Below are 27,948 nucleotides of genomic sequence, written 5' to 3'. Positions count from 1 at the left end.
TTATACATGAAATAAACAAATCATTCAATCCAATCATCTTGCTTTTTTGTATAAAATGGGGTTTTCATTTAACTCTTTACAACTATACTTTCCATTTAATCTGAGCCTTTGATTTGCAAAATGTTAGCCATTAAGACAAAGTCTTCCTCAAATGTAAATGGCCACTTTTGCGATGAAACCACAAAACCTTTTTATTATGAATATGTATCAAACAGGCTAATTTCATTGGTTGCAAGTTCACGTGATCTTACGTTGTGCTTTGCTCCTCTTGGCTAACTGTAGAAGGTCAGACAATCAAGTGTCTGTGTTTAGTAGACCCCTGGTCTGTAGACAACATGCTTTAATTACATTGCTAACCAGTAACTAGATGCCACATTTGGTTTTAAAAAAATGACTCATTTTGGTAGAGATAATGTTCAGTTACTAATAATTAAAAACATCTACTTGTATACACTTGTAGAACAGAAAGCAAGTACACATGCCTTGTATTTTCGCCCAATTCCACAAACACCTCTAAAACAACTCCAGAATCAGCATTAGAATGTCAAATTATTTTAGCAAAAATGCTAAATGACAAGCAGTGTGTCTGTCTGTGTCCCACATAGTGTGTTTGTTTCCTCCTACTCGGTGTGTGTCCAGCTGTGTCTGCACGGCTGGGACGTCTCCCCCTACAGGCGGCTCCTTTTCGAGCTGTTGACTTTTGAGTCTCAGCCAGTTCAACAGTTCCTGCAGCGACATATGGAGCCTCTTCCACGAGGCCATCTCTGAGTCCAGATGGGCCCTTGAAACACAAACACAGGTTTTCTTGTTTCTTGTGCTTTATATAAACATCATGATTTTACAGAAAACACCAATGAAAAAGCTAAGCAGAGATGGAGTGACCCTGCCCGGAGGAAGCCCGGGGCCCCCGTCTGGAGCCAGGCCCAGACGGTGGGCTCGTCGGCGAGCGCCTGGTGGCCGGGTTTGCCACGGAGCCCGGCCGGGCACAGCCCGAACAAGCTACGTGGCAACTCCCTCTCCATCCCATGGGCCCACCACCTGTGGGAGGAACCGTTGGGGTCGGGTGCGATGCCACATGGGTGGCAGTGAAGGTCAGGGGCCTCGACGGACCAGACCCGGGCAGCAGACGCTGGCTCTGGGGACGTGGAACGTCACCTCTCTGTGGGGAAGGAGCCGGAACTGGTGCGGGAGGTGGGCGCTACCGGTTAGATCTGGTGGGGCTTACCTCTACGCACAGTCTTGGTTCTGGAACCATACTCCTGGATAGGGGTTGGACTCTTTTCTTCTCCGGAGTTGCCCAGGGTGTGAGGCGCCGGGCGGGTGTGGGGATACTCACAAGTCCCCGGCTGAGCGCCGCTGTGTTGGAGTTTACCCCAGTGGACGAGAGGGTCGCCTCCCACGCCTGCGGGTTGTGGGGGAAAACTCTGACTGTTGTTTGTGCATATGCACCAAACAGGAGTTCGGAGTATTCGGCCTTCTTGGAGACCTTGACTGGAGTCCTGCATGGGGCTCCAGTGGGGGACTCCATTGTTCTGCTGGGGGACTTCAACGCACACGTGGGCAATGATGGAGACACCTGGAGAGGCGTGATTGGGAGGAACGGCCTCCCTGATCTAAACCAGAGTGGTTGTTTGTTGTTGGACTTCTGTGCTAGTCATGGATTGTCTATAACGAACACCATGTTCGAACATAGGGATGCTCATAAGTGTACCTGGTACCAGAGCACCCTAGGCCGAAGGTCAATGATCGATTTCATAATCGTTTCATCTGATCTGAGGCCGTATGTTTTGGACACTCGGGTGAAGAGAGGGGCAGAGCTGTCAACCGATCACCATCTGGTGGTGAGTTGGGTCAGAGGGTGGGGGAAGACTCTGGACAGACCTGGTAAGCCCAAACGTGTAGTGCGGGTAAATTGGGAACGTCTGGAGGAGGCCCCTGTCCAACAGACTTTCAACTCACACCTCCGGCGGAGCTTTTCGTGCATCCCTGTGGAGGCTGGGGGCATTGAACCCGAGTGGACAATGTTCAAAGTTTCCATTGCTGAAGCTGCAGCGAGGAGCTGTGGTCTTAGGGTCTTAGGTGCCTCAAGGGGCGGTAACCCACGAACACCGTGGTGGACAACGGTGGTCAGGGAAGCCGTCCGACTGAAGAAGGAGTCTTTCCGGGATATGTTATCCCGGAGGACTCCGGAGGCAGTTGCAGGGCACCGAAGGGCCCGAAGGGCTGCAGCCTCTGCCGTGAAAGAGGCAAAGCAGCGGGTGTGGGAGAAGTTTGAGAAGACATGGAGAAGGACTTCGGTCGGCACCAAAGTGCTTCTGGAAAACTGTTCGCCACCTCAGGAGGGGGGCGGGGAACCATCCAAGCTGTGTACAGTAAGGATGGGACACTGTTGACCTCAACTGAGGAGGTAATAGGGCGGTGGAAGGAGCACTTTGCAGAACTCCTGAATCCGACTAATACGCCCTCTATGTTAGAGGCAGAGCTGGAGGATAATGGGGGGGATTGTCGTCGATTTCCCAGGCGGAAGTCACTGATGTAGTCAAACAACTACACAGTGGCAAAGCCCCGGGATTGATGAGATCCGTCCAGAAATGCTCAAGGCTCTGGGTGTGGAGGGGCTGTCCTGGTTGACACGCCTTTTCAACATTGCGTGGAAGTCTGGGACGGTGCCAAAGGAGTGGCAGACTGGGGTGGTGGTTCCCCCTTTTTAAAAAGGGGGACCAGAGGGTGTGTGCCAATTATAGGGGTATCACACTTCTCAGCCTCCCTGGTAAAGTCTACTCCAAGGTGCTGGAAAGGAGGGTTCGGCCAATAGTCGAACCTCGGGTTGAGGAGGAACAATGCGGATTCCGTCCTGGTCGTGGAACAACGGACCAGCTCTTCACTCTCGCAAGGATCCTGGAGGGAGCCTGGTAGTATGCCCAACGGTCTACATGTGTTTTGTGGATTTGGAGAAGGCGTATGACCCGGGTCCCCGGGAGATACTGTGGGAGGTGCTGCGGGAGTATGGGGTGAGGGGGTCTCTTCTCAGGGCCATCCAATCTCTGTACAACCAAAGCGAGAGCTGTGTCCGGGTTCTCGGTAGTAAGTCGGACTCTTTTCAGGTGAGGGTTGGCCTCCGCCAGGGCTGCGCTTTGTCACCAATCCTGTTTGTAGTATTTATGGACAGGATATCGAGGCGTAGTCGGGGTGGGGAGGGGTTGCAGTTTGGTGGGCTGGGGATCTCATCGCTGCTCTTTGCAGATGATGTGGTCCTGATGGCATCATCGGCCTGCGACCTTCAGCACTCACTGGATCGGGTTCGCAACCGAGTGTGAAGCGGTTGGGATGAGGATCAGCACCTCTAAATCTGAGGCCATGGTTCTCAGCAGGAAACCGATGGAATGCCTTCTCCAGGTAGGGAATGAGTCCTTACCCCAAGTGAAGGAGTTCAAGTATCTTGGGGTTGTGTTCGCGAGTGAGGGACAATGGAGCGGGAGATTGGTCGGAGAATCGGCGCAGCGGGTGCGGTATTGCATTCAATCTATCGCACCGTTGTGACGAAAAGAGAGCTTAGCCAGAAGGCAAAGCTCTCGATCTACCGGTCAGTTTTCGTTCCTACCCTCACCTATGGTCATGAAGGCTGGGTCATGACCGAAAGAACGAGATCCAGGGTACAAGCGGCTGAAATGGGTTTCCTCAGGAGGGTGGCTGGCGTCTCCCTTAGAGATAGGGTGAGAAGCTCACTCATCCGTGAGGAGCTCGGAGTAGAGCCGCTGCTCCTTTGCGTCGAAAGGAGCCAGTTGAGGTGGTTCGGGCATCTGGTAAGGATGCCCCCTGGGCGCCTCCCTAGGGAGGTGTTCCAGGCACGTCCAGCTGGGAGGAGGCCTCGGGGAAGACCCAGGACTAGGTGGAGGGATTATATCTCCAACCTGGCCTGGGAACTCGGGATCCCCAGTCGGAGCTGGTTAATGTTGCTCGGGAAAGGGAAGTTTGGGGTCCCCTGCTGGAGCTGCTCCCCCCGCGACCCGACACCGGATAAGCGGACGAAGATGGATGGATGGATGGATGGATTTTACAGAACTGAGCTACAACTCCCCTCACCTCATGCTAAGGGTCTTGTTGCGCAAGTCGTTCCAGCGGTGGCTCATGTTGTCCAAGCGTCTCTGGAGCAGGGAACCGTCCTCTGAGTCCCCCAGTGAGGTCACAATTCTCTGCCCGTTGTCATCTAGAGAGTGATACAGTTCTGTGTGGCTGTCAATCTCCGCCTGGAGGTCCTGGTAACACAAACACACACACATTCACGCATGCAGGGACGCACACACACACACACACACACACACACACACACACACACACACACACACACACACACACACACACACACACACAAGAAAAGAGTCAGTGGGGAAAAGCAAGAGCGTAAATTCTGTTGGAGCACACACTTCATTTTCTTGGTAATACCAGCCATCTTTCAGGAATTTACTTTTTCTCAGGATCTGAGAGAGTGACTACTCTCAAGAGCAGCAACCACCAGGATTGAGCCATAATGCAGGGCGTAATGTATTGTGGATGGAACCTTTTGTAGCACTGAAATGTCAAGACGTGTTATTCTGGCTTGATTCTACTTCGTTTAAGAATGCTTTATTCTGATTGGCTGGGAGGAGGGCATTAACCCGGCAGGTTGCCTGCTGACTGAGCACAGCGTCATCAAATAGTAGATCAATACGCCGCTTGTATTTTGTTTTTATCACAGAAATTTCAAACATGAGGTCCATTGTAAAAATAAAAATCAATCGGAGGGTCAGTCGATACATAGTTTCACAAGCGAGACACAATGTAGCAACTACGTTATTAAACTAACGTTAGTGATCAGATGCAGCCTTGTGTGGTTGCTATAGAAACTAATGAACTCAAACAGAGTATACATTTAATAAGCATGCAATACGAATAAGAAAAAGCATAATTATTAAAGTATTTGAATTGTTTTATTATGTTGGCAAACAAGAAGTAGAATAAATGGGATAATCACCTCAAGGCAGGGCAATAAACAGTTTGATATACCCGGCTTGTATCAAACTGTTTATTGTCCTGCCTTGAGGTGATTATCCCTTGTGTAATCAGTTGTTGTCCATTTTTCACAACAATTTTTCAGACAATCTACTCTATTACTCATAATGTTCTTGATAAGACCCTAGAAGGGAACAAAGTACTTTACAAGTCGATGTTTGTAAAGTGAAAATGAGTTTATAATGCCTTTAATATGGCAGGCACTACCTTTCCACTAAGTAATTTAGGGACAGTTCGTTATTTATTTCAGGGGCCACCGGAGGAGTTTTGGGACCTTTAGTCAAAATAGATATGGCCCTCCCCTCCCGAGGAATTATTTTTCTATGACCCTCCAAAATGATTTGGAAAAAAGGTATGACCCTCCCCCAACTATTTTTCAATACCTTCTGCACTGGTTTGCGCTTGGCAAAGATCTATAGATTGCCATTGTTTTTTTTTGCAGCAATTACATACATGATTTAACCTCTGCATTCTCATCTGACGCATCACACTCCTCTGTTATGGTGTGGTGGCCATTTCAGTAGATTTACTCACTAATGTTGTGGAAACACAATAAGCATGGAAACTAAATGCACACTTCCTGCATTACTTCAAATACTAAGTTACTCCTCTAGTAAACTAGTATTCACATGAAATAAAACAATACAACATTGAGACCATTCAGCAAAGCACCCTGGGTAACATTCAGCACACATACTGGTTGCTATGGACTCGTCACTAGGCTTCCTCCACTTTGCCGTTTAAACAAAGTGGAATAAATGTAAGTCCAAATGTACACAAAACAATTAGTAAACAGACATCAAATGTGGCATTTAGAAAACCTTTATTGCAACTTTGGCACGGTAAGATGTCCAGACTAGCAACATTCATTTTCATTTTTTGTGTCCTGCTGCTCGCATCGTCAGCCAGGAAATATTTTTTTTACTAAAGCAGTATATGAAATCAGATGTATTACCTAGCACCATTTAGTTGTTTTGTGTTATTTAGCTAAGATATTTATAAAATATCTGGTCATGCAAGACGTAATTATTCTACTCATTTTTTAAACAATGCAATTACCCATTTAAGCCACCAGGAGGGCAGTGCTCCCTGTGCCCCACTGCCAAACTCATGGGTCAGACCCATCTGGTAGCAAAGGAGGGCCGACACTAAGAGCCACATGGAAAAATATGCACCAGATAAGCCACTTTGAAATTTTTCTGTTTCTATGAATACAAAAGTTGGGTAACTCACACCCCACGGACTAAAAAATGTTAGATGACCCTCCCCTCAACAAAGAATATAAAGACATGACCCTCCCCTATTTTCCTCTGGTGGTCCATTCCATAAATACCAAACGGTCCCTTACTGTAAGTACAATAACAAGTCTTACTTAACTGAATCAATTGCCATATCTTAGGGAATCATTTTAATATCATTACTTTTACCAGATCTATCATCATAAACCTTCCAACACTCTACAAAAGTACATGTGTATTATTTTAACTTTGTGTCATCAATCATCACATAAGTTGCTGTAATTTTCTTTCAAATTATATATAGGCTTCATAAACTGTAATATAAATGAATCAATTAATAAATAATGATAACATTACACACAACACAACATTTTTGGGGGGGTGTTCCTGAAGAATTAAAGGAGAAATCTGTACGATATTTACTGTGTTAAATCATAAAATGAACATGATATGTCATCAGATTTTTATTTTTTTCTCTGACAACAATGCTAAAGGCAGTATCTTCTACTTTGAAATTTCCATTCCGGCCCGGAACATATGTTTTTGTTTTGGTCTGTGTGTTGTCATCCACTGCCCATTTTGACACCCCGGCTGGGTTGCCAGATATGAAACACAAACACAGCATGCTGCAGCCATGGAAGCAGCAACCAAACGAACTGGATCAATAGAAATAGATTCTCCCCGACCTAAAACACCTCAGCATCTTTCTAAACAGTTGCATTACCGGAGACGTGGTAAACATGGATTAATATTGAAGATGTAATGGAAAGATGGAGAAAAGCTTAAAGCCCAAAAGGTCTTTAAGACGAGCTGGCTAATTTCCTGCTGAAAAGGCAAGCATTGAGCTTCACTAATTTATCATGGCAACTAGTAGGGATGTTTATAAAAGTAACTGTGTGCACATCCCACCTTCTGGCAGGTGCAGGACAAATGAAAGTACTTAAAACGAAAAGAATGTAATGTCTGCAACACTGCTTTAAACTCCCATATTTAATATAAAATGCAACGTTTCGACCCAACTGGGTCTTCTTCAGGCAACTAGTAGGGATGGGCATTTTCAGTAATTTCAACATTTCAACATTTCACATCAAATTATTATAGAGTTAGTTACTCAAAGAAATTGAGACACACAGATAGTTAAGTGATTCCGACTGGTGCTGGCTAATGCCATAATGCTAACACATGCTAACTGCTAACATTACCGGAGGAGCAGGCGGGCCGTGGCTGTTTACTATTTTGGCAACAACCACCATATGACAGAAACTGCAAGTTTGACTTTCTCATAATGGAAACATGCAATCTAAGTTTGGCAAAACAACCGTGTAGCTTAATTACCTTCTCTACAGATATGGTATGTTACGTTATGGAATATTCTTGTGGCTGCCATTGCCAGCTTTACAGTTATGAAATGTTGAATGTAAGATGATTCCCCCTTTGTTACAAACTGGCATGCAACCATAATGTGTAATGACCAGTATAGACAAACTGCTTTTGGTAAATTATTTTGTAGATACAATGCAACAAAAAATATTTTTTTTCATCTACACATAAACTTAGACAAAGTTTTCATCTTTATGGAAGAAAGGGTATGTGTTTCTTTATTTTTTATTGTTAACAGTCACTGTTGCACTAAATGCTTGCTCTTGGGGGGAAATGTTGTGTTTCTGTAAATTATAGAATGTGGTCTAGACCTACTCTATCTGTAAAGTGTCCTGAGATAACTTCTGTTATGGATATTGGATAGTTAGGCTGGCAGTCACCGATCCCCAACTGCAAAAGTTTTGGCTTCTACTATCAGCCATATATATATATATATATATATATATATATATACAGTGAGGAAAATAAGTATTTGAACACCCTGCTATTTTGCAAGTTCTCCCACTTAGAAATCATGGAGGGGTCTGAAATTGTCACCGTAGGTGCATGTTCACTGTGAGAGACATAATCTAAAAAAAAAAAATCCAGAAATCACAATATATGATTTTTTTAACTATTTATTTGTAGGATACAGCTGCAAATAAGTATTTGAACACCTGTCTATCAGCTAGAATTCTGACCCTCAAAGACCTGTTAGTCTGCCTTTAAAATGTCCACCTCCACTCCATTTATTATCCTAAATTAGATGCACCTGTTTGAGGTCGTTAGCTGCATAAAGACACCTGTCCACCCCATACAATCAGTAAGAATCCAACTACTAACATGGCCAAGACCAAAGAGCTGTCCAAAGACACTAGAGACAAAATTGTACACCTCCACAAGGCTGGAAAGGGCTACGGGGAAATTGCCAAGCAGCTTGGTGAAAAAAGGTCCACTGTTGGAGCAATGATTAGAAAATGGAAGAAGCTAAACATGACTGTCAATCTTCCTCGGACTAGGGCTCCATGCAAGATCTCACCTCGTGGGGTCTCAATAATCCTAAGAAATGCCCATTCATTTTTGCCCATTCATTTTAATATAGCTGAGTTTTATATATATATATATATATATATATATATATATATATATATATATATATATACAGGTATGACCGTCAACATTGCCAGCATCTAGCTAACATTGACGTCGTGGGACGTTGGATTCCGCATAGCTTCAAGTCTGGGGAGGAGGGGCAAGGGGGGAAAAGACTTGTTCCAATATTTTGAATTTGGACTGCAGTACCCATTTTCAAAGCTAACTGTCAGTATTACGTATTGCTCCTTTAAAAACCCTAAGTTCTTACTTGTCCTTATACAACTTAAGCACATTACTAAAGACATTACAGATTATAAGCACTCTATAATGGGTGCCTTTTTTGGGCAACAGAAAAAGCAGTGTCTCGTTTGGGGAACTTGTCACATTTCAGATGTGTAAAAATTGTCAACAGTTACCCCAAAGAGACATTTCCCCTCTAAACATCTCACATGGTGTCTGTTTGAGGCTAAATTTGAACTTTAACCCTACTAGCATTCATGACTTCTCTTTGCAACCTGTTGTATCAGGGTGCATTTCATTATTTTCCTTTATATGCTAAAAGTTGACTAAAGCCATAAAACTTGTCCTTAAAGAGGAACACATTCTGTTAATGAATTGAATTGAATACACAGGCTGGTAGTTTTAAGATTAATTAGATAACATGAAATTGAATTAAAGCTGCAAGCAGCGATGAACTCTCACTGCGCACACGTCGGGGTTCTTGCCATTCCCAGTTGATATTTCTATGACCGGACACTGCACGCAAGAGTTTGGCTGACTTCCTGTTGCCAGTAGGTGGCGCAATGACTATAACTCAATATTGACTTGCACATGCTCTCAGGCCTGTTCTCTAATTAAGTAGAAAATATTTGGGGCAGATTGGACAATGTACACTCAAGTTACAAACAACTACCTGGTGGCGTTATATGGTAATTTGACACCTAGGCTCGCCCACACCATTGGATCCAAGTGCAAAAGTTTTGCAATTTAGCTCTGGCAAGGTCTTAGATTATACTGACCAATTTTGAAGTTGATTGGGTTAAATCTGTGCGAGTAGTATATATGTCTGCAAATGTTCAAAATCATCTATATTGCCCATTCATTTTAATATAGCTGAGTTGGGTTTAAGATAAGACTCCAAGAGAGGTGTTTTGTAAGTTTGGACATGATACATACCAAATCTCATATGTCTAGATAAAACACACTGCAGGGGCTACTTCTTTGAAAATGTGTAGGGGGCGCTATTGAGCCGATTTACCATAATCAAGCCTGAAACCCATGTGAATAACTTCAGGCCTGGACAAACATCATGTATGAAAGATTTGGGGCAGATCGGACAACGTATGTTTGAGTTACAACAACTTTCTCTTTCATGATGTAACATTGAAGTTCGACGTGCCGCAATGGGGACTAGCCTGGTCCTACCAGACTCTCATACATTTCATTTGTACAGAGAGTCTGGCCACTCTCCATTGACAAGTGTTAACTTCCTTGAAGGCGGGTACTCTGTTGAAGTTTAAAACTATTGGATCTGCCCAGAGCACTCTGGATCTGCGCACGTCCTCAACGTCATCGTTCTCATCCACTCCTTCTGTTCGCTGATTGGACGAATATACCACCACCCAGACGGAGTACTGAAGGAAAATGAAAATTTAGCGGAAGTACGTAGGAGGGCGGAGCCAGGTTAAATGAGGACGCCCTTTGACAAAAAATCACAATGTTCAAATTGAAGCATAATCAAGGTCTTAGGGCTTTCCTGAACACTTTTGAGGTGGATTTGGTAAACCCATTAGATAGAGCACATCAAAGTGTAACGCCTGTAACTTCCTTTCGTCAGTAGGGGGCGTTATGCTTATAACTCAATATTGATATGTACATGTCTTCAGGCCAGGACCCTTATCCCCTTGACGCCTGAATTTATTCACAATTATATAAACAAAATATTATGTGTGTTTCTGGCTCCAAGCTGATGCTAAATTAAGTTGAGATTGTTAATTTGTCTATAGCATATGGAATAGATATAAATTTAGGTATGATGCAAATTAGCGACAACAGGCATTATGGTAAAATTCTTTACAAAATGGTAAAATTAATAAAACACAGTAGATTTCATTCATGTCACAAAGTTGTTAGAACTTTTAAACTGTAAATGACAAATACATGGATCTTGACAACGGCAAGAAAGAAAACACTCTCCTACTCCCTAACATTGATAGTAGTTTCTTTAGGGTTGGGGTAGGGTTAGGTTTAGGGGTAGGATTAGGGGTAGGATTAGGGTTAATTTCGCTTACATGAACCGGATGTATCTCCCACTCCGACCGGTCCTACGAGAAACCAGTGCATGCAAAAGGTTCCTAGGTATGTATCGCATGTAAACAAACCGGCATTGGGGGGAATACACACGCTATCTCGCCTGCAGTCGGAATGGAAGGGGTTTGATGCAAATTAGCGACAGTCGGCGTTAAGGGGTTAAAAAGCCTGAGCAGGCCTGGGAAGATTGGACAATGTACAGTCTAGTTTCAAACTAGTTCCTGTTTGGCGAGGGAACATCAAAATGTGCCGCTCCCTGCTTTGCCCACACCGTATGATAAAAAAGGAAAAGCTTTGCAATCAAGCTTCCTCAAGGTCTTTCTATTATACTGACCAATTTTGAAGTAAATCGGGTTAAATCTGTAGGAGGAGTTCGTTAAAGTAGTCTGCAATTAGTCAAAATCATCCATAATTTAATATAAATTAAGTTTAGTGCAGCCTGACGTCCTTTTGGGTTTAGAGTATGGCTCCAAGAGGCTTTTTTGTAAGTATGGACATGATACATATACATACCCATGCATATCTACCCTTATTTAGCCTGAGCAGTAGATTGGACAATGTAGGTCTAGTTACTAACCGCTTCCTGTTTCATGGCGAGACATGAAAAATCAACACCATGCCCCGCCCCAACTGTTTGGCGTTTGGTAAAAAGCTTAGCAATTTAGCTTCGCTAAGGTCTTTAGAATATAGATAGACTATAGATAGATAGATAGGTAGATAGAACCTTTATTGTCATTATACAAGTGCATAAATACATATGCCAACCAAATGTCATACCTCTACGTGAAAGTTAAAGGCGGGGGCTTTAACTTTGAAAACTGATAGGGGGCGCTATTGAGCCAATTTGCCAAGCCCAAGTCTGAGACCCATATCAGATCGCAATTTTTACGTTTTTGAGTAGCCCAAGCACCTCAAAACTGCGCTCAATCGCATAGAATAATAATAATCAAAAGAAAAGAAAGAAAGAAGAAACACTTGAATTTCAATAGGGCCTTCGCCTATCGACGTTGTCGGTGCTCGGACCCTAATAATACTACCTGAGGGGGAAAATGGGTCATTGCAACAAAGAATAAGACACAGACAAGAATAGAACAAACAGAAAGCACTGAAGACAGGGGAAGTGGAGTGTAGTATAAGACTGGCTAATGTATTAAATGTTGTTCTAGAAAGTTTTTCCTTTGATCCAAATGTTCCCTGATCCATTTGAATCAATCCCAGCCCTACAGTATACCTTCATATGAACTTAAACTTCAATATCTTTATTTTATATTGATGGTTTTCACATTTAATTTCATTAATGCCTTTTTTTATCTGTATTGAAAACATTTCCCTACTTGCTTTTCAGTTGGAGCACAATTACTTTTAGACTTTTAGTTTTTATATAAACTTTTTTTCACAATGTTACAATTTCCTTTGTTGGTGTACACAACTAGTGGATTTATACCAAAAAACTGAAAACATGTCAAACATCTTGTGTAGTAACGTTGAAATTCTTATAATTTATAAGTTACTTTTACTAACCCTCAATAATTAGCTAGATTTTATAAGTCAAAACGTTTTTGTAATAAGATGAAACATTCTTCCAAAAATGAAATACCTGAATTAAGTATTACAATGCCTATTTGCAAAAGAACAGTGCTTAATTTTCTTTCCCAACCTGAACATGGTAGACCTTCCTGCGCAGCATCCTCAAAACTTTACTTTGAAATCCCAAAACTAGACGTCAAAAAGAATAAAAAGAAGACATCATCTTCTGCTTCTTCCAGCTCAAGATCAGCTCCCAATGTGCCTTCATAAGAATGCCCTCTGTTAAAATGTGTGTGTGACAAAGAGAGACATTTTGAGATAAAGTGGAGGGGAGGAAGAGTTAGTTTGCCATAAAAGGGAGATAGAGTTGGAGGGTGTGAGTCAGAGTGAGTTTGAACAGCAGAGGGGGTGAAGGAGGAAAGTGGCAGATAGAACTTTAAAGGATGATAAAAAGATGAGGTGTGCTGATTTTCCAATTAAACGTTATCTGCGTTCAGTGTTGTTTCCAGTGAGTGTGTGCGCTGCCTGAATGCTATGCTGCGTTGCCGTCCGCCAATATAATTGGACACAGAAGACTATCTCATCTCTGCATACAGTGCTGCTGTTGTACTGACAGAGCTGTGTGTGTGTGTGAGTGTGTGTGTGTGTGTGTGTGTGAAAAGTTAGTGTGTATCTGAAAATGAATTTCCAAAATGCTGCATGTGTGCTTGAGTGTTTCCTTTACAGTACGTACTTTGTGTGTGTGTGTGTGTGTGTGTGTGTGTGTGTGTGTGCGGTGCATCATGCACATGCCACCAGAAAGTGTGTGTGGGCGCAGGGTGAGGGTGGAGGGTGAAAATATGTTCTCTCGCAGAACAGAGCCTTCCCTTCAACACCCACAATGCAGTAGGGGGATTTTGCATTTGTCTGCCAGGCACCGAATGGCCAATGAGATCTCTCTATGCTGCCATGTCAGCATTCCTGTCATACCAGCTGGGGCAGAGAGTCAAGGAAGAGAGTTCTAAAGACCTGGGTCACAAACTGGAAATGTACTGGATGTCTGATAGATTTCATATGATAAAATGTTGCAATCATTAACATTTTCATTTTCTTGATCACTGTTTTTGTAGGTGATGCCATTTTCTTTGTCTGTTCAATATCACTGCTGACCTACCAAATTCTTCTACTTCTGTTCCAAATTAATCATTATTCCTGCAGCCACAAAAAATGGATCCCTTGCTTTGTTAAAGATCTACATAACATCTAGTAAAAACTGTCTGTTCTAAAAGCTGTCATGGATAGGGCATGAGGTTGAATGGCAATAGCTTTAAAAGAGTGGTAAACAAATACTGTTATACACTTCCAATGAATCTCTCGTAAAATTGGTCTACACAAGATATGGACATAGATAGCGCTATCTAGTCAGTGTAACTATACATGTTGCATGGGAGAAATTCTATGCTGTCCTTTGGAAAATCATTCCCATAGTTCCCTCTAACAAAAGTTCAATAATTCCAAATAAGAAATAGATTGCCACTGTGTTACAATGCAGCTGTTGCATGCACTGATTTCAGTGTGTTGATTATGTATGTTTCACTGTGAAGGTCTTAGCCCGGAAACATTTGAACAAAAGCTTCAATGACAATTAAAGCTGGAAGCAGCAATGAACGGGCCCTCGGGCTGTCGATGTGGCCGTGCATTTCCATGATCGTCAAACACTCCACGCAAGATTTAAAATGAATTCCCTCCAAATAGTGCATATTGTTGGAAATAATATATTTCAAATTGTGCACCACTTCCTGTATCCACTATTTGGTGCTAGAGAACACACTATTCATACGTCATGTTGCTGTATATCATGTTTAAACCACATCATGTAAAATTCAGGTACATCAAATGATTTTCATCAGGGCTTACTTCCTGTTGCCAGTAGGTGGGGCTATGACTTTAATTCATTATTGACTTGTACATGCTCTCAGGCCTGTTAACAGGCCCATAACAAATTTGGGGCAGATTGGACAATGTACACCTGAGTTATAAACAACTACCTGTTTTGTGGTGTTATATGGTAATTTGACACATAGCCGCGCCCACATCATTGGACGCAAGTGCAAAGGCTTCGCAATTTAGCTTTGTAAATCTGTAGGAGGAGTTTGTTAAAGTACACCCCCTAAAAATTGTCAAAATCATCCAAAATATTTAATTTATTTCAATATAGCAGACCTCCTGTTGGATTTAGGGGGTGGCTCCTACAAGCTTTTTGTATGTCTGGATATAATACATATGCCTCCGATATTGCATGCCTCTATGAAAAAGTTAAAGAAGGGAGCTTTAACTTTTATAACTGGTAGGGGCACTATCGAGCCAATTTCACCCTGCCAAGGCCGAGACCCATATCAGATTGTAATTTTCACCAAGTCTGACGTGTACTAATTTTCATGAATTTTTGAGTAGCTTAAGCACCTCAAAATGTGCTCCAAGACATAAAATAATAAAAAGAACTAGAACTGCAAGCTGTTATGACGGGGCCCAAGCCTCCGATGCCATTCGCCTCCGATGCCATTCGCCTCCGATGCCAGTCGTCCGCGATGCCCCGGGGAGCCGCGCCAGTCGGCCCCGATGACCCGCGAAGCTGCGCCAATGCGGGACCCGAAGCATTACGTCGGGGGGGGGCAAACGTTGGTGAATATCAAGAAGTTTGATGCACGAGGTCTGCGGTACTCTGCCGTTGCAAATGTAGTGGTTAACAGTTCGTCTCCATGCATGTACAGACTACTTTTAACAATTCTCTACTATAAACAAACTTCTTAACCCCCCTGACCACAGGGGACAGAGAAATGAGAGAGTGACTTAGAGGGTGGAGGTACCGGCAGGTGTGGTGGTTGAAAGAGCAGGGGAGGTGGTCAGGTTGTTGTAAATGGTGTCATAGGCGCCGATTGATGTTTTCCTCCGTGGGTGCTCACAGGTGCACGTCGTTCAAAAAAAAAAAAAAAAAAAGTAGTCAAAAGTTGTTTGCATTTCAAAACCTTAGGAAAGGGACAGCGGCCGACACGAGCACACGCACCTATTAACTCGATAATAAAGCTGTAAAGTAGGCTTTCAACTCAGGACAGCGGCACTTCTCACAAATACAGATAGGATTGGAGATGAGAAGTTTAACTGACACGAAACTGCGATCACCTTCGTGGGAAATTAAGAATCAATGCCACCGACATACCCAATCACACTATGACAGACTCTCCACTTAGCACCAACTGCAATGTTTAATTGCACGGTATCAGGGTATATGAATGGTGTTGATTTTGGATTGAAAAAGTGGGAGAAAAGAGTTACATTTGTCCACTGTGAAGGTTGTAGAAACTTTGTCAGGTGGGTTAAGAAGTTTGTTTATTGTATATAACACCAGGGGAGCATGCAGAAGCAAAAACCAAAACGTAACGGTAGGAGGTAAACATCAGTAAATATTGAGAAGTGTGAGGTGCAAGGTCTTTGATACATTCCCATTGCAAATATTCCATTAACATTGATTAACAGGGAAAAACATTTTTATGTTGATTTTAGCGCCCACTAATTGCCAAATTTGGTACAGCGCCTCAGAACGCCATGCCGAACGAGCACCACAAATTAAAGTTGTTCACATTAGTGTAAGTGGTGAATCTAGAGTTGGGTCACATTGGGTCCCACAGGCCCCGCCCACTTCGACGCCTCAGTAACACACTTTAGGGTTGGTCTTTGATGGTACCCATCAAAATTTGTATAAATCGGATGAGCCGTTCATGAGATATAAACTTCTTGTAACTGTAGCGCCCCTTAGTGACCAATTTTCGTAAAACGCATGGGGCACCTCCGGAGGGTCAAGGCAAAGAATAATCTAAAGTTTGGCGTTGATAGCATTCATTTTGGCTGAGATATGGCAAAGTTGGTGTTTTCATAGTTAGCTACAAAAATTAGTTTGTGCGTTATATGCACAATTTTTATCGTACAAAAATTCCTTTTATAACTTTTTGTCAGGTCAGTCGGGGGATGCTAGGTTCCAAGTTTCGTGCAGATCGGCAAGTTGGATCCAGGGAACGCGCAGATGTATTGTTTTTGAATTTTGGGTGTACGGTGTGGGAGTTATAGGGCAAAACGCGTTTTTGTCTGCTATAGCGCCACCTAGTGGTGGAAATGGGTCAATTTTTGCGCCTAAGTCCTTGCGGGGTTTTGGACCAGTCCTGAAAATGGCAACCCCCCACCATGTACGGTTTAGGCTGCAGTCGGAGTTTTAGGCAGAGAAGAATAATGGAAAATAAAAATAATGAAAAATCCTTAGAAAAACAATAGGGTTCCACGCTCCGTTGGAGCTGTGAAACGCGTTGCCTCGCAACACGCGGTTCCCATGCCCCTTTGGGCTTGGACCCCTAAAAATCCTTTGGAATACAAGAAGAAGAAACAGAATTTCAATAGCGCCCTAATAATCAGAAGAATACGACCATGAAGAAATAAATTTCAACTGTCGTACATTTATCATAACACAATATATAACCAGGTCATTCAGTTACATCTTAAAACGTTTGACCTCAAAATTCCTCAGTGGGTGGAGCTCTGCACACAGTCCTGTGGAACAGGAATATATTACAGCGTGTCCTACCTTCCACTGTGCTAGCAGGTTCCTGGCTGCCTCTGGCTGCTCCTGCATTTTATCCTTGTTGGTGGCATCTATTAAAACGTTGCAGGTCGTCTCAGCCTCCGTCAGCCAGTTGAGGAACCTCTCCAGGTCCAGGTAGAACTGCTGCAATAGCTTCAGAGCTGCCTCCAGAGCTGCCTCTCTGTCCGAAACACTAGAGAGACACACATGACACGATTCCACCAGAGATATTACAGTCATCAATTAAAATCCCTTTTGCAGATTAAATTGTTATTATTTACAAGTGGCTGGATCAGAAAATACGAAGAAAATAAATGTGCATAGATGTGATTGTTTGCCCAGAATGGCTTGATTAATAAAAATACACCAGTGACTCAATTGGCAAATGTGGAGACACCATGCTTGGACGCATTAATGTAAAAATCACCATAAAAGAAAATCAGTAAAAAGTTCTCCGACCAGCCTTCTCCGAGCTTCAAGGGGGAAACAGGATTTGTATTTGTATCCCAGTTTCTTCACAAGGTTTTAAATATGTTGCTTACAGTTATAATCCTAAAGATCTTTTTTATATCAAACCTCATTTTTAATGCTGAGACTGCTAGAGTGTTATAAATTCCATCAACAGATATACAAAACCACATCATCTGCATAACAATGAGTATCATTAAGGCAATTTAAACTGAGCCCACTCACTTTCACACAGATTCCAACATCCATATAATAAGCAACCTGTGCGTCAACAGAGAATAATCAACAATAAGGCTTCGTTTCTTATTTCATCAGGAATGTGAGTGGCTCACACCATATAAATTTAATCTACAATAAGCCTGTCTTGTGTTCAAACAAGTTGTGTAATGGTGTTTATATACATTTAGTGTGTGTGTCATTACCGCCTGTTGATGTGTGTCCAGGTCACCACCATGTTGTCGTTGACCTGGGTGACCTTGTGTGTGTCGTCATTGGCATACAGTGTTAGGAGTTTGTCAGCCAGTACATTGGTTTCATCTACCTGACCCTGCCACTGCTCCAGCTCCTTCACAAAGAGCTAAGGAAAGATAAGTGTGAAGAAGGAAAGGAGGAAAAAAAGAAGGAAATTGAAACAATTTTAAAATGTGATGATTCACTCTCACCATTTAAATTTCTTTTGAGTCATCCCCAGTAATAGTAATATCATATTTCTCACATGCTAGATGGAAAATGTTGTGTGCATCTTAATTATAAGTAGTTATTATGCTAATTTAGACACAAAACATAATTTTTGGTCCAACCCAACCTTCAGTTCGGCGTTTTGTTTCTTCAATGCTTCCACCGTGTATGTGATTTCCTGCCAGGACTCCAACCTCTCACTGGCCCGTTTGATGAGGTGATCCACTCTCTTCTTGGCATCCAGCCAATCAGTAGAGTCCTGCAGCATATTGTGGAGCTGCTTTGTCCTATCAGAGAGTTTGGTCTGAGAGTCATCCCAGTGAGTCTGAAGCCTGTCAACTATAATGACAAAAAGAAAGAACAGCAAACATTGTTCTGCTGTTTTAATATAACGCTCAAGATTCTGCTTTGCTGTTTTTTTTGTTTAATTTTTATGTAGCATGCATCTCTTAGCTGCTATGTCAAATCAATTTTTCCTGACTTTTAATGGCAAAATGACGATGCCGTTTCAGGGCTATTGTAGGGAAAAAAGAATTTACAACTAATCAAAAAATTTCTAATTTTGAGATTAATGCTATAGTGCGTAGTTTCTGTCGCCACCATGAGTAATTCTAAGTAATGAGAACAAAACTGTTGGCACATCCACATGATACAAGCCTACCTCGCGCACCGCCCCCACCCCTCCTCCACGCAGTTGCTAATAGCCAAGGAGGACACGGAGGATTAAAAAAACATGATGGACTCTTCAGAACAGGTAATTATCTTTACTCGAGTTTCTACGCGCAAAAGTTGCCGGACGACACAAGTTTCTGAACATAGCCATACTGAGAAATACAGAGAAGCATAGAGAAGAATACATATGAAGCTGATAGTCTTAATTAGCTTTGTAGCAACTCATTTGGCAATAACTTGACTGTAACAGATGTTCATTAATATCTAAAAGTTACGCACTAAAGCTTTAAAGTCGTACATTTACGAGAAAAATAACTTGAATATTCTCTGAGCCTAAAGTAGTAAATTTACAAGAAAAAACTCACACATTTACAAGAAAAAAATTGGCTATTCTCAGAGATTATAAAGTCATACATTTGCGAGAAACAAATAAAAAAATTCTCTGAGATTAAAGTCACAAATTCATGAGAAATAAACTGACGGATTTTGTGTTTCTTTGTCAAGAAACTACAATGCTTCACTTTGCAAGGTTGGATCACCCTCATCACATCACAGACACTGCTTGCCATGTATTGTTATGCTTGCAGTAAAGATCTGTCATATTGTGTCCTGCTGTACCACAAATCCTATTTGAATTTCCCATAGATGTTACCAGTGATATACTCTATACTCTATATTTTCACACAAAAAATATATAAAAAGATGTAACCAGCAATATCCCTATCTGTTGTTGTTGTTGTTGTTGTTGTTGTTGTTGCGCTGTAGTTCCGGACACTGGGTCCATAATAGGGGGGACAACAAGAGTTTTTGCCCACACATATTTAGGTGGTATGGTAACTCTATTAACCGGCTCCAAAACCATCAGTTGCGCCCTGCTAAGTTCTTGGTAGTGTACCAAACACACTTTTGGTAATTTCGTGGCCAAGCTTCCTTGGCGCTCCTGTTGCACACTTGGGCATGGGTTGGGATCAGAAAGAAGGCATTATTATAGTTGGGTGATTTAGTCTGTGGCAATCATGGCTCATCACATTCACCACTTTCACCCACTTTAATCACAGAGGGGCTCTCCCCAGTTTGGGAATCCTGAAGAGAGTTTTCCTCAGAGGAAAGTTATTGCCTGGGACTTGGAACACATATAATGTTGCTCATCCCAGCCACACATTGGCTACCTGTAGGCTATTATAATTAAAAAGGTGGAGCTCGAGGCCAGCCTTAAAAAAAGATGACGCATGCAACTGTTACCCGGTGTTTAAGATGGAGATGTTACCCAGTGTTTAAGATAGAGATACTGGGCGAAAGACTGGCAGGAACGGACGGTAGCCTGAGGGAGCTATAAGCGGAGCAAGAAGTTTTAAGTGATTCACAATTTTTTGTGGAGCTGTGTGAACTGTTTTCAACAGATTGGTGGGGGACATTATTTTACGACACAAAATGTAACCAGCAGATCTGCCATGCATGATTGGCTAGACAGTAAATGGGACTGTATTTATTTATTTTTATATTCTACATCATTACTCCAGTTAGAAATGCAGAGGGAACAGATACCTGCTACCTTCAGATGGCTGTAAAGAGAATCACCGGTGTATAGCCTTCCTCTTGTCGGAATAATAATGTCAAAAAGAGTCTTCTCTTTAAGAAATCTTCCAAATTTAGCATCTTTCAAATTCAAAGATGCTATTCAATCTTTTGCTTTCTAACCATGCCCAACGCCTTTTCGTCTGTGTCCAACGTGTGTCATATGTACATAATATGTAGATAAGGTACTGGTGTGCCACATGCAAGTTTCGACAGGTGAATAAGATTTATGAGTTTAGGATCAAACCAGGCCTTATTTTTATTTTAACTTGTTTTACCAATGACTTGAGGATGGATTTTTACATTTCTCTCATTGCTTACATTTGCTTTATTTGAGAGTATTTGGAAAATGTTAGTTTAAGGAGAAAACACAATTTTTCAAATGAGATGATGCGTGTGTGTGTGTGTGTGTGTGTGTGTGTGTGTGTGTGTGTGTGTTTGTGTGCGTGAGACATACTGCGTTCAGTGATAGCATTACGGGTCTCCTGGTTGCTGGTTTTGTTCTTCAGGTTCTGGGCTGCTGTGACTTGTCTCTCAAGGAGTGGGCGACGCTGGTCCAGCTCCTGCAGAGACACCTAAAAACAAATCATAACAGACTTTATCCCAGGACAATTTACAGATAGAGAAGGTCTGGACAACACACCAACAATTCCCCCAAGAGCAATTGCACTTAGTGTGGCGGAGGCGAGGAAACACTTCCTTTTAACAGGCAGAAACCTTGGACAGAACCTGGCTCTACATGGGCGGCCAGCTGCCATGACCGGTTGAGCAGGGTGGTATTTCAGGTAGAAGGTTTAACAAACTCTGAGTCTAACCCTGATGTCTGAGTTGATTTACCCTGAGATGGGAAAACTCTGAGTTTTTGGTTCCAGAACAGCTGATATGCATGTGAATCAACTCAGAGTAGGTTCACACTCATGCACCACCACAATAAAAAGGCAGTGTAAATGCGTATTCCAATATAGTGTATATCATTTTAATTTTAATCATTTTAATTTCAATAAGTATAGCCTAACATTACTGGTGAAATGGTATTGAACCTATAATCTATTTCATTTAGGTGCAATCCTGCGGGCGAAAAAGTCCTAGTCCTACTAATTCCATTTTGAGGCTGCAGCACCATCTTTAACAGAATTATAATCCATAATCTTTTATTTCAAAGGGTTTACATCATTCACCTGCAATACTGTGGAACTCCTTTTAAAAACGTTTAAAACACGTTTGCGATCAAGTCACACTCTTCTGACGCCGCTTTGCTACAGTGGCTTTACTAAAATGCTCCGCATCACCAATGCTGTAAAGACAAATGCCGATGGCAAAAAAAAACTTAATGCGACACAAATATTCTGCTGGGATGTAAGAGCATAGATGGGTGACGTTAGTGATATGAGGACAGATAAGGTTATGTAGGCTACATAACTGATCGACAGGGAAGAAAAACCTACCGCTCAAATAGGAAGTTATCTGAAAATTAAAATGTCGGGGCTTCAATATCATCTCCCGACGTATGTTTAACTCTCTGTAAAGTAAAGCAGCTTCTTCATCAATGGGATGGTAGACAAAAGGAAATAAAATGTTTTGAGAAATAAAATGTTTTATAGTCTGCCTAAGATGGTTAATAAACCAACATATTTTTGTTTTATTCATGCCGATAACAAACTGAATGAATGAGGAAATGAAAGGGCGCTGTGTCAGCGGGAGGAGACTGAGAGGAACTCAAGTTTTCTTGAAGAAAACTTGCTCCCGACCAGGTTAGGTTCACAGGCTCAGTTACCATAGTAACTGACTCTGAGGTTAAGTTACCTCTCTTTCTGAAACAGAAAACCCAGAGTTACCCTCATCTCAGGGTTAACAAAGTCTGAGTTTTCACTAAACCTGCTTTCTGAAATACTACCCAGATAAAATTAATTATTATTATGGACACAAATGATAAAATCTATTGGTCCAGTACTACTTTCATGAAGCCCATTGAGTTCCCTGTTTTGCTGTAAATCTAGTTAACAGTAATCTCTGAGGTCCTGACCTTGAGAATGCTGATGTTGTCGTTGATGTCATCCAGGTCAGCCACTACCACACGCTTGTTCTGCACCATGTTATCCAGCATGGTCAGCCAATCGGTGAGCTCAGCCCAGGACTTGTTGAACTGAGCCAGCGCCGCAGATTCAGGCTGGGAACTTCCTGTCAAACTTTCATCTGACACACACACACACACACACACACACAAAGACACACACATACGTTTAAATTTATTTTACAGGACAATTTTCTCGGTGAAACAAACTAAAGGTACTGAGGGTTTATGAGAATATCAACATGAACTCCTCATGTTGATATTCTCATAAACCCTCAGTTTTTGTGCCTTAAACGCCGTAATTCCCATAAGTAATAGGTGGAAAAAGTTTAATATTGCACTATATAAACCTCCCTGTTAGCTCAGAGTACAGAATTAGCCTTTAGCATCTAGCTAACAGAGCCTGGTCAGAGGCCTGGATTTCATTAAAATGGGACAGTTTGCACAGAAACTGGTGAAGAAGTTTTATGGTGAAACTGTGTGTTTATGGCTGAAATGAATATTTGTAAATAGTGAAAATGCCCATATATTAGCTATCAAAACATGCGGCAATTAGTTTTTTAACCCCTGCTTTAAATGCGTTGTTTGGAAAAGGGAATTATGTCTTTAGCTCAGTCCCATGGTGTTGGTATGATTGATATTTTGTGTTGAGCATTGTGATGATGCTATTCGATATATATAAAATAGAATTATAAAAAAGCATACACACAAAAATGATGGATTTTGTTGAAACAATATTTTCATTAAAAATCTTTGATCAAATATGTATTGTGTATTGAAGATATTGAAACCTCTGTTCTAAAATTGAGCTAACCTCAGATCTAGCCCTAACTCTAATCTTAAATCCTCTGAAGTTGCATCATCAAGGTTAAGGCTGGCTAAAATATCCATACTACCCAAAATATAATTATTTCTTGCACTCAGAGCTCTCTAACACACATTGAGACATACATGCCGACTGACACACCCAATGAAGAAAATTAGGTCTTACTGGCTTTTTTGGCTACTAGCAGAGCAGCCATCCTCTCCTTATGCTGCCGCACCAGCTCCAGGGTCACAGTCCAGTCTTCCCTTAGCTTGACATACTTCACCTGTCATGCACACACGCACGCATGCACACACACACACACACACACACACACACACACACACACACACACACACACACACACACACACACACACACACACACACACACACACACACACACACACAAAATCATTCCATGTTGACAAAGTTCACAGATAATCACAGAAGAATCACAGAAGATCAAGTTGTGCAGATACAATCAAAGTCATTTATTTTGATATGGCAACTTCAGTTGGTGGAATATGAAAAAGCATATATGCTGCAAGAATGCTGTTCCTTTCAATAGATAAATCATTGACGGATTGTTTGATTTCCTCACCTTGTCTGGTTGGCTAGGACGACTGTCCTTGTACAGTTGATCAGCTCGCTCCAAAACCAACTCCACTTCTGGCTGCTTGACTTGCACTTCTTCAATGAGCTGAAGAAACAAACGGAGAGACAAAACAAATGTTAAATATAGCATATAAATTGAATGTAATTGAAAAAACTAATTTTAGCCTATTAAGGCTTGAATGTTATGGTAATGTGTGTGTGTGTGTGTGTGTGTGTGTGTTTGTCCTACCCTTGGTGGCGGCTCCTCAGGGCTGTGCTCTAGCTTGGCCCTGGTGCTAGATGCCCAGGCTGAGAGGACATCCAGCTGACCCTGTAACTTCTCCAGCTCCCTCAGCAGACCCTCAATCTCCAGCTGACGCTCAGGCAGAGCCTTGGACACCTAAAGAAAGACATGCTGTGATTTATCAGGTACGTGTACTGGTAACCATCCATCCATCTTCGTCCGCTTATCCGGTGTCGGGTCGCGGGGGGAGCACCTCCAGCAGGGGACCCCAAACTTGTACTGGTAACACTTTATAATAATGGTACATGAATTATCATGAATTCTTGCATGACTTCATGCATGAAAAAGCATGCATTCATTAATTTAGTATTTCCTGAACTATCAGTAATGTCCAAGGATTAATAGTAAAGGTATTTGAATCATTATGACTTCTGATTTATTAATGATGTTCATGTCTTCTTCAAAAAATCTGACCAGTTCCAGCATTTTACATTTAATTATTGTTATCATTGTTAACAAAACATTACTTCTTCATAACTTCATCATGTATGTGACCCTTCAAATAAAGTGCTGACCTGGTCCATCTTTAACATTGATAAATAAGATATGATTAACAGTGGCATAAAATTAAATGTATTGAGAATTAAAGGAGTGGGTTGGCAAAATGATACTTAGGTCACTACATTAACACAAAATACAGTATACTAGAGATGCATTGTTATAGTAGCTTTATTCACAACAGCATAAGGCACTTAAACAGTAATGCTTGAGAACAATGCTCATCCAAGTAGGATATTTATGAATTTTACTTTTTACTAACTTCTGTCTCAACACAAGTCTTGACATTTTTATTTTATTTGAGGGTTCACAAAGATTGGGGCATATGGCACCATTAATCATATCTTATTTATCAATGTTAAAGATGGACGAGGTCAGCACTTTATTTGGGTCACAAACATGATGAAGTTATGAAAAAGTAATGTTTTGTTAACAATGATAACAATAATTACATTTTTTAAGAATATATGCTGGAACTGGTCAGTTTTTTTTGAAGAAGACATGAACATCATTAATAAATAACATTATCATTAATTTAGAGTGTGTGCGTCCACCTGATGAATGTAAGTCTAATATTCACTCTCTTTTAGCTCTGTTTTTGGTCTATATCAACTCCTTATATATATTTTTATCTGCTAAATCCTCCACTATCAACATGTTCACCAGCTAGTCTCTAACTGTGTGTGTCTGATGTTTGGGGCAGCTACTGTTATGTCTCGTCAAGTATGTTAAGTCACTCATGTCTAGTCTTGTTGTGGACTTCCTGTTTTATTTTATATTCACCTTTCCCTCTCGTTTCAGACCCTGACTTCCTCCCTTTTGTTTGAATTTCCCACTCTTGTGATTGTCTACCCTGCCCCTGATTGGTTTCACCTGTTTTCCCCTACCTCATCTATAAATAGTCCTTGTCTCCCTTTGTCTTGTGCCAGTTTGTCTTGTTCTGTCCATGTGATAGTGTTGTCAAGTGTACCAGCCAGATCTTCATGTAATCAGGTTTTGTTTTTGTGACATTGTTTGATCCTCCAAGTGAGCGCTTCTCTTTGTTTGAACTTTTTGTCAAGTAAATACTTTTGTTAAACCTTCTACTGTTTTTTGAGTCGTGCATTTGAGTCCACAAGTGTCGTGTCTAAGGTCGTTACAGCTACAAAACATAATGATGTAGATGGTTTGATTTTATAGGCTGGTGCAGCTATGTTCTGATGAGGAATATGAATATTTACAAAATGCTGGAGTGCTGTTAGTTGTAGTATTCACAGAGGAAGCTGCTGACCTGAGCCCAGCGAGTGTTGATGACCCTGATGTCTTTCTGTCTGTCAGCAGGAAGTGTTATCTGTTTGTGTCTAGAGTTCAGGTCCTCCATCGCCATCTTCTTGGCAGGAAGCTCCTCCACACGAGCCTGACACACACACACATAACACACACACACACATAACACACACGCAAGTCAGAATTTAATTTAAAAAAAATCATTAAAGCAGCTCAATGTAAGACACAAGCTCTTTCAATCTTATTATGTAAACTCACAACCAAATACACGTACACACACACACTAACAAAAAAGTATTTTCATGGTTGAATTTCAGAATGACATATTATAGCATCTCATTGGTAACCATAAAACCCTCTCAATGACATTAAATACACACACACACACACACACACACACACGAGATGCACATTATAACTGCTGTGATGTGTCTCGATGGTACCTGGACTTTGCCCAGAGTGTCTCTGATGTGCTGTGGCTCTGCAGGCTGCAAAGGGATGTCAAGGATGCACTCTGCTTTGTCCAACCAGCCCAGCATGGAGCCCATGTTCTCCTGCAGCTCTGCAGTCGCCGTGCGTGCCTCTGCAGACCTGCAGGAGTAAAAGGCGACATCAAGAAAAAAAGAGGGAAGGAGGGTGAGACATGTTCGCAAGGGAATAGCCCCATGAAGTCCTGATGACACAGTTTGATAACACACACAAAGAGTGGGTCTCACTTTCACCCCAGGAGTTAAAACGTAACTTTGGTATTTTTTAAATTGGACCCTATTTTCCCATGTTTTTGTGTCAGGAATGGAAACAATTTTTGAAATTGAAATTTTGTCAATTTACGTCCACTAAAAGTGCTTGTTTTGGCACTGACATGCAGATTATTATGTTAAGTGTCTGACAACATGGAAAGGTTTCTTACAGAGATCAACCTTTTTGTTAAAGAGTAAGAACCTTTTTGATTAAAATGAAACAGCCCTGAAATTGCTATCGCAAAACCCACCAGACTTCATTTAAAACTGAAATGTTATCATTGTAAAAACAACACTTCTTTAAAATAAAACTATCAAAAGCCTTCTCGGTTCGTTTTTCCACTGTTGCAAATATCACCACTCTGGTTTGATTGAAATAAACCCTTAATTCACCCATTTTCATGTGAAAATATGCTGGCTCTATTCACGCTAAAATTACTGTTTATTTAAATGGAGTCTGGTGAGCCTGGCGATGGCGATTTTGGGGCTGTTTTTGGTTAAACAAAAAGGATCTTACTCTTTAACAAAAAGGTCTATCTCTGTAGGAATTATTTCCATAATGTTGTCAGACAAGTAGAATAATATTCTGAACCTGTCAGTGGCAAAAACAGCACTTTTAGTGGAATGGAAATTATGCTGGGAATTTACCCTATAGCAATGGTTCTCAAAGTGGGGTCCAGGGACCAGGGGTCCTTGAGGAGGTTCCAGGGGGTCCCCAGTAAAAAGTGAAATAACTTATTTTCACTATAATTCCATCCATAATTAACACAATGTTTCATAGATTCATATACAGGCATATCCCCATTCATAGACTTTCTGTAATAAAACATCTAAAAGCAACAATCCTATCAGATGGGGACCCTTGGACAAAATCTAATCAAATGGGTGTCCGTGGTCTAGTTTTTGTCAGTTTAGGGGTCCTTGATCTCAAACAGTTTGAGAACCACTGCCCTATAGGATACATTGCAGCCCGGTTCGCGGCAGCCGGTTACAACGTTCTTGCTCAATGCTGATCTAATTTCAAATATTTTTGTTCACATTAGTCACTTAGACACCAGTGCATGGGGAAATAGGGTCCAGGTTAAAAAATA

At 41.6% G+C, this 27,948-nt stretch overlaps 1 protein-coding gene across 5 annotated transcripts in view; it reads right to left on the bottom strand.

Annotated features, from left to right (window-relative positions):
* The window catches only part of dmd (dystrophin), a 416,019-nt gene that overhangs the window by 114,383 nt on the left and 273,688 nt on the right, over positions 1-27,948 (bottom strand). For 3 of the 5 annotated variants that reach the window (XM_028571814.1, XM_028571815.1, XM_028571816.1), the window contains 12 exons: positions 26,561-26,708; positions 26,122-26,247; positions 24,300-24,449; positions 24,057-24,155; positions 23,640-23,739; positions 22,601-22,770; positions 21,035-21,152; positions 18,458-18,669; positions 18,075-18,229; positions 17,188-17,377; positions 4,084-4,256; positions 625-781 (listed from right to left, as the gene is read on the bottom strand). In XM_028571814.1, coding sequence (XP_028427615.1) covers positions 625-781; positions 4,084-4,256; positions 17,188-17,377; positions 18,075-18,229; positions 18,458-18,669; positions 21,035-21,152; positions 22,601-22,770; positions 23,640-23,739; positions 24,057-24,155; positions 24,300-24,449; positions 26,122-26,247; positions 26,561-26,708 — 1,798 coding nt within the window. Of the gene's footprint in view, positions 1-624; positions 782-4,083; positions 4,257-12,708; positions 13,092-17,187; positions 17,378-18,074; positions 18,230-18,457; positions 18,670-21,034; positions 21,153-22,600; positions 22,771-23,639; positions 23,740-24,056; positions 24,156-24,299; positions 24,450-26,121; positions 26,248-26,560; positions 26,709-27,948 lie in introns of those variants that run through there. The other 2 variants (XM_028571817.1, XM_028571822.1) reach the window with 1 other exon arrangement.

Source organism: Perca flavescens, chromosome 24 (assembly GCF_004354835.1).
Source record: "Perca flavescens isolate YP-PL-M2 chromosome 24, PFLA_1.0, whole genome shotgun sequence".
NCBI classification, from domain to species: domain Eukaryota; kingdom Metazoa; phylum Chordata; class Actinopteri; order Perciformes; family Percidae; genus Perca; species Perca flavescens.
This window is presented reverse-complemented; position numbering and strand designations above follow the sequence as displayed.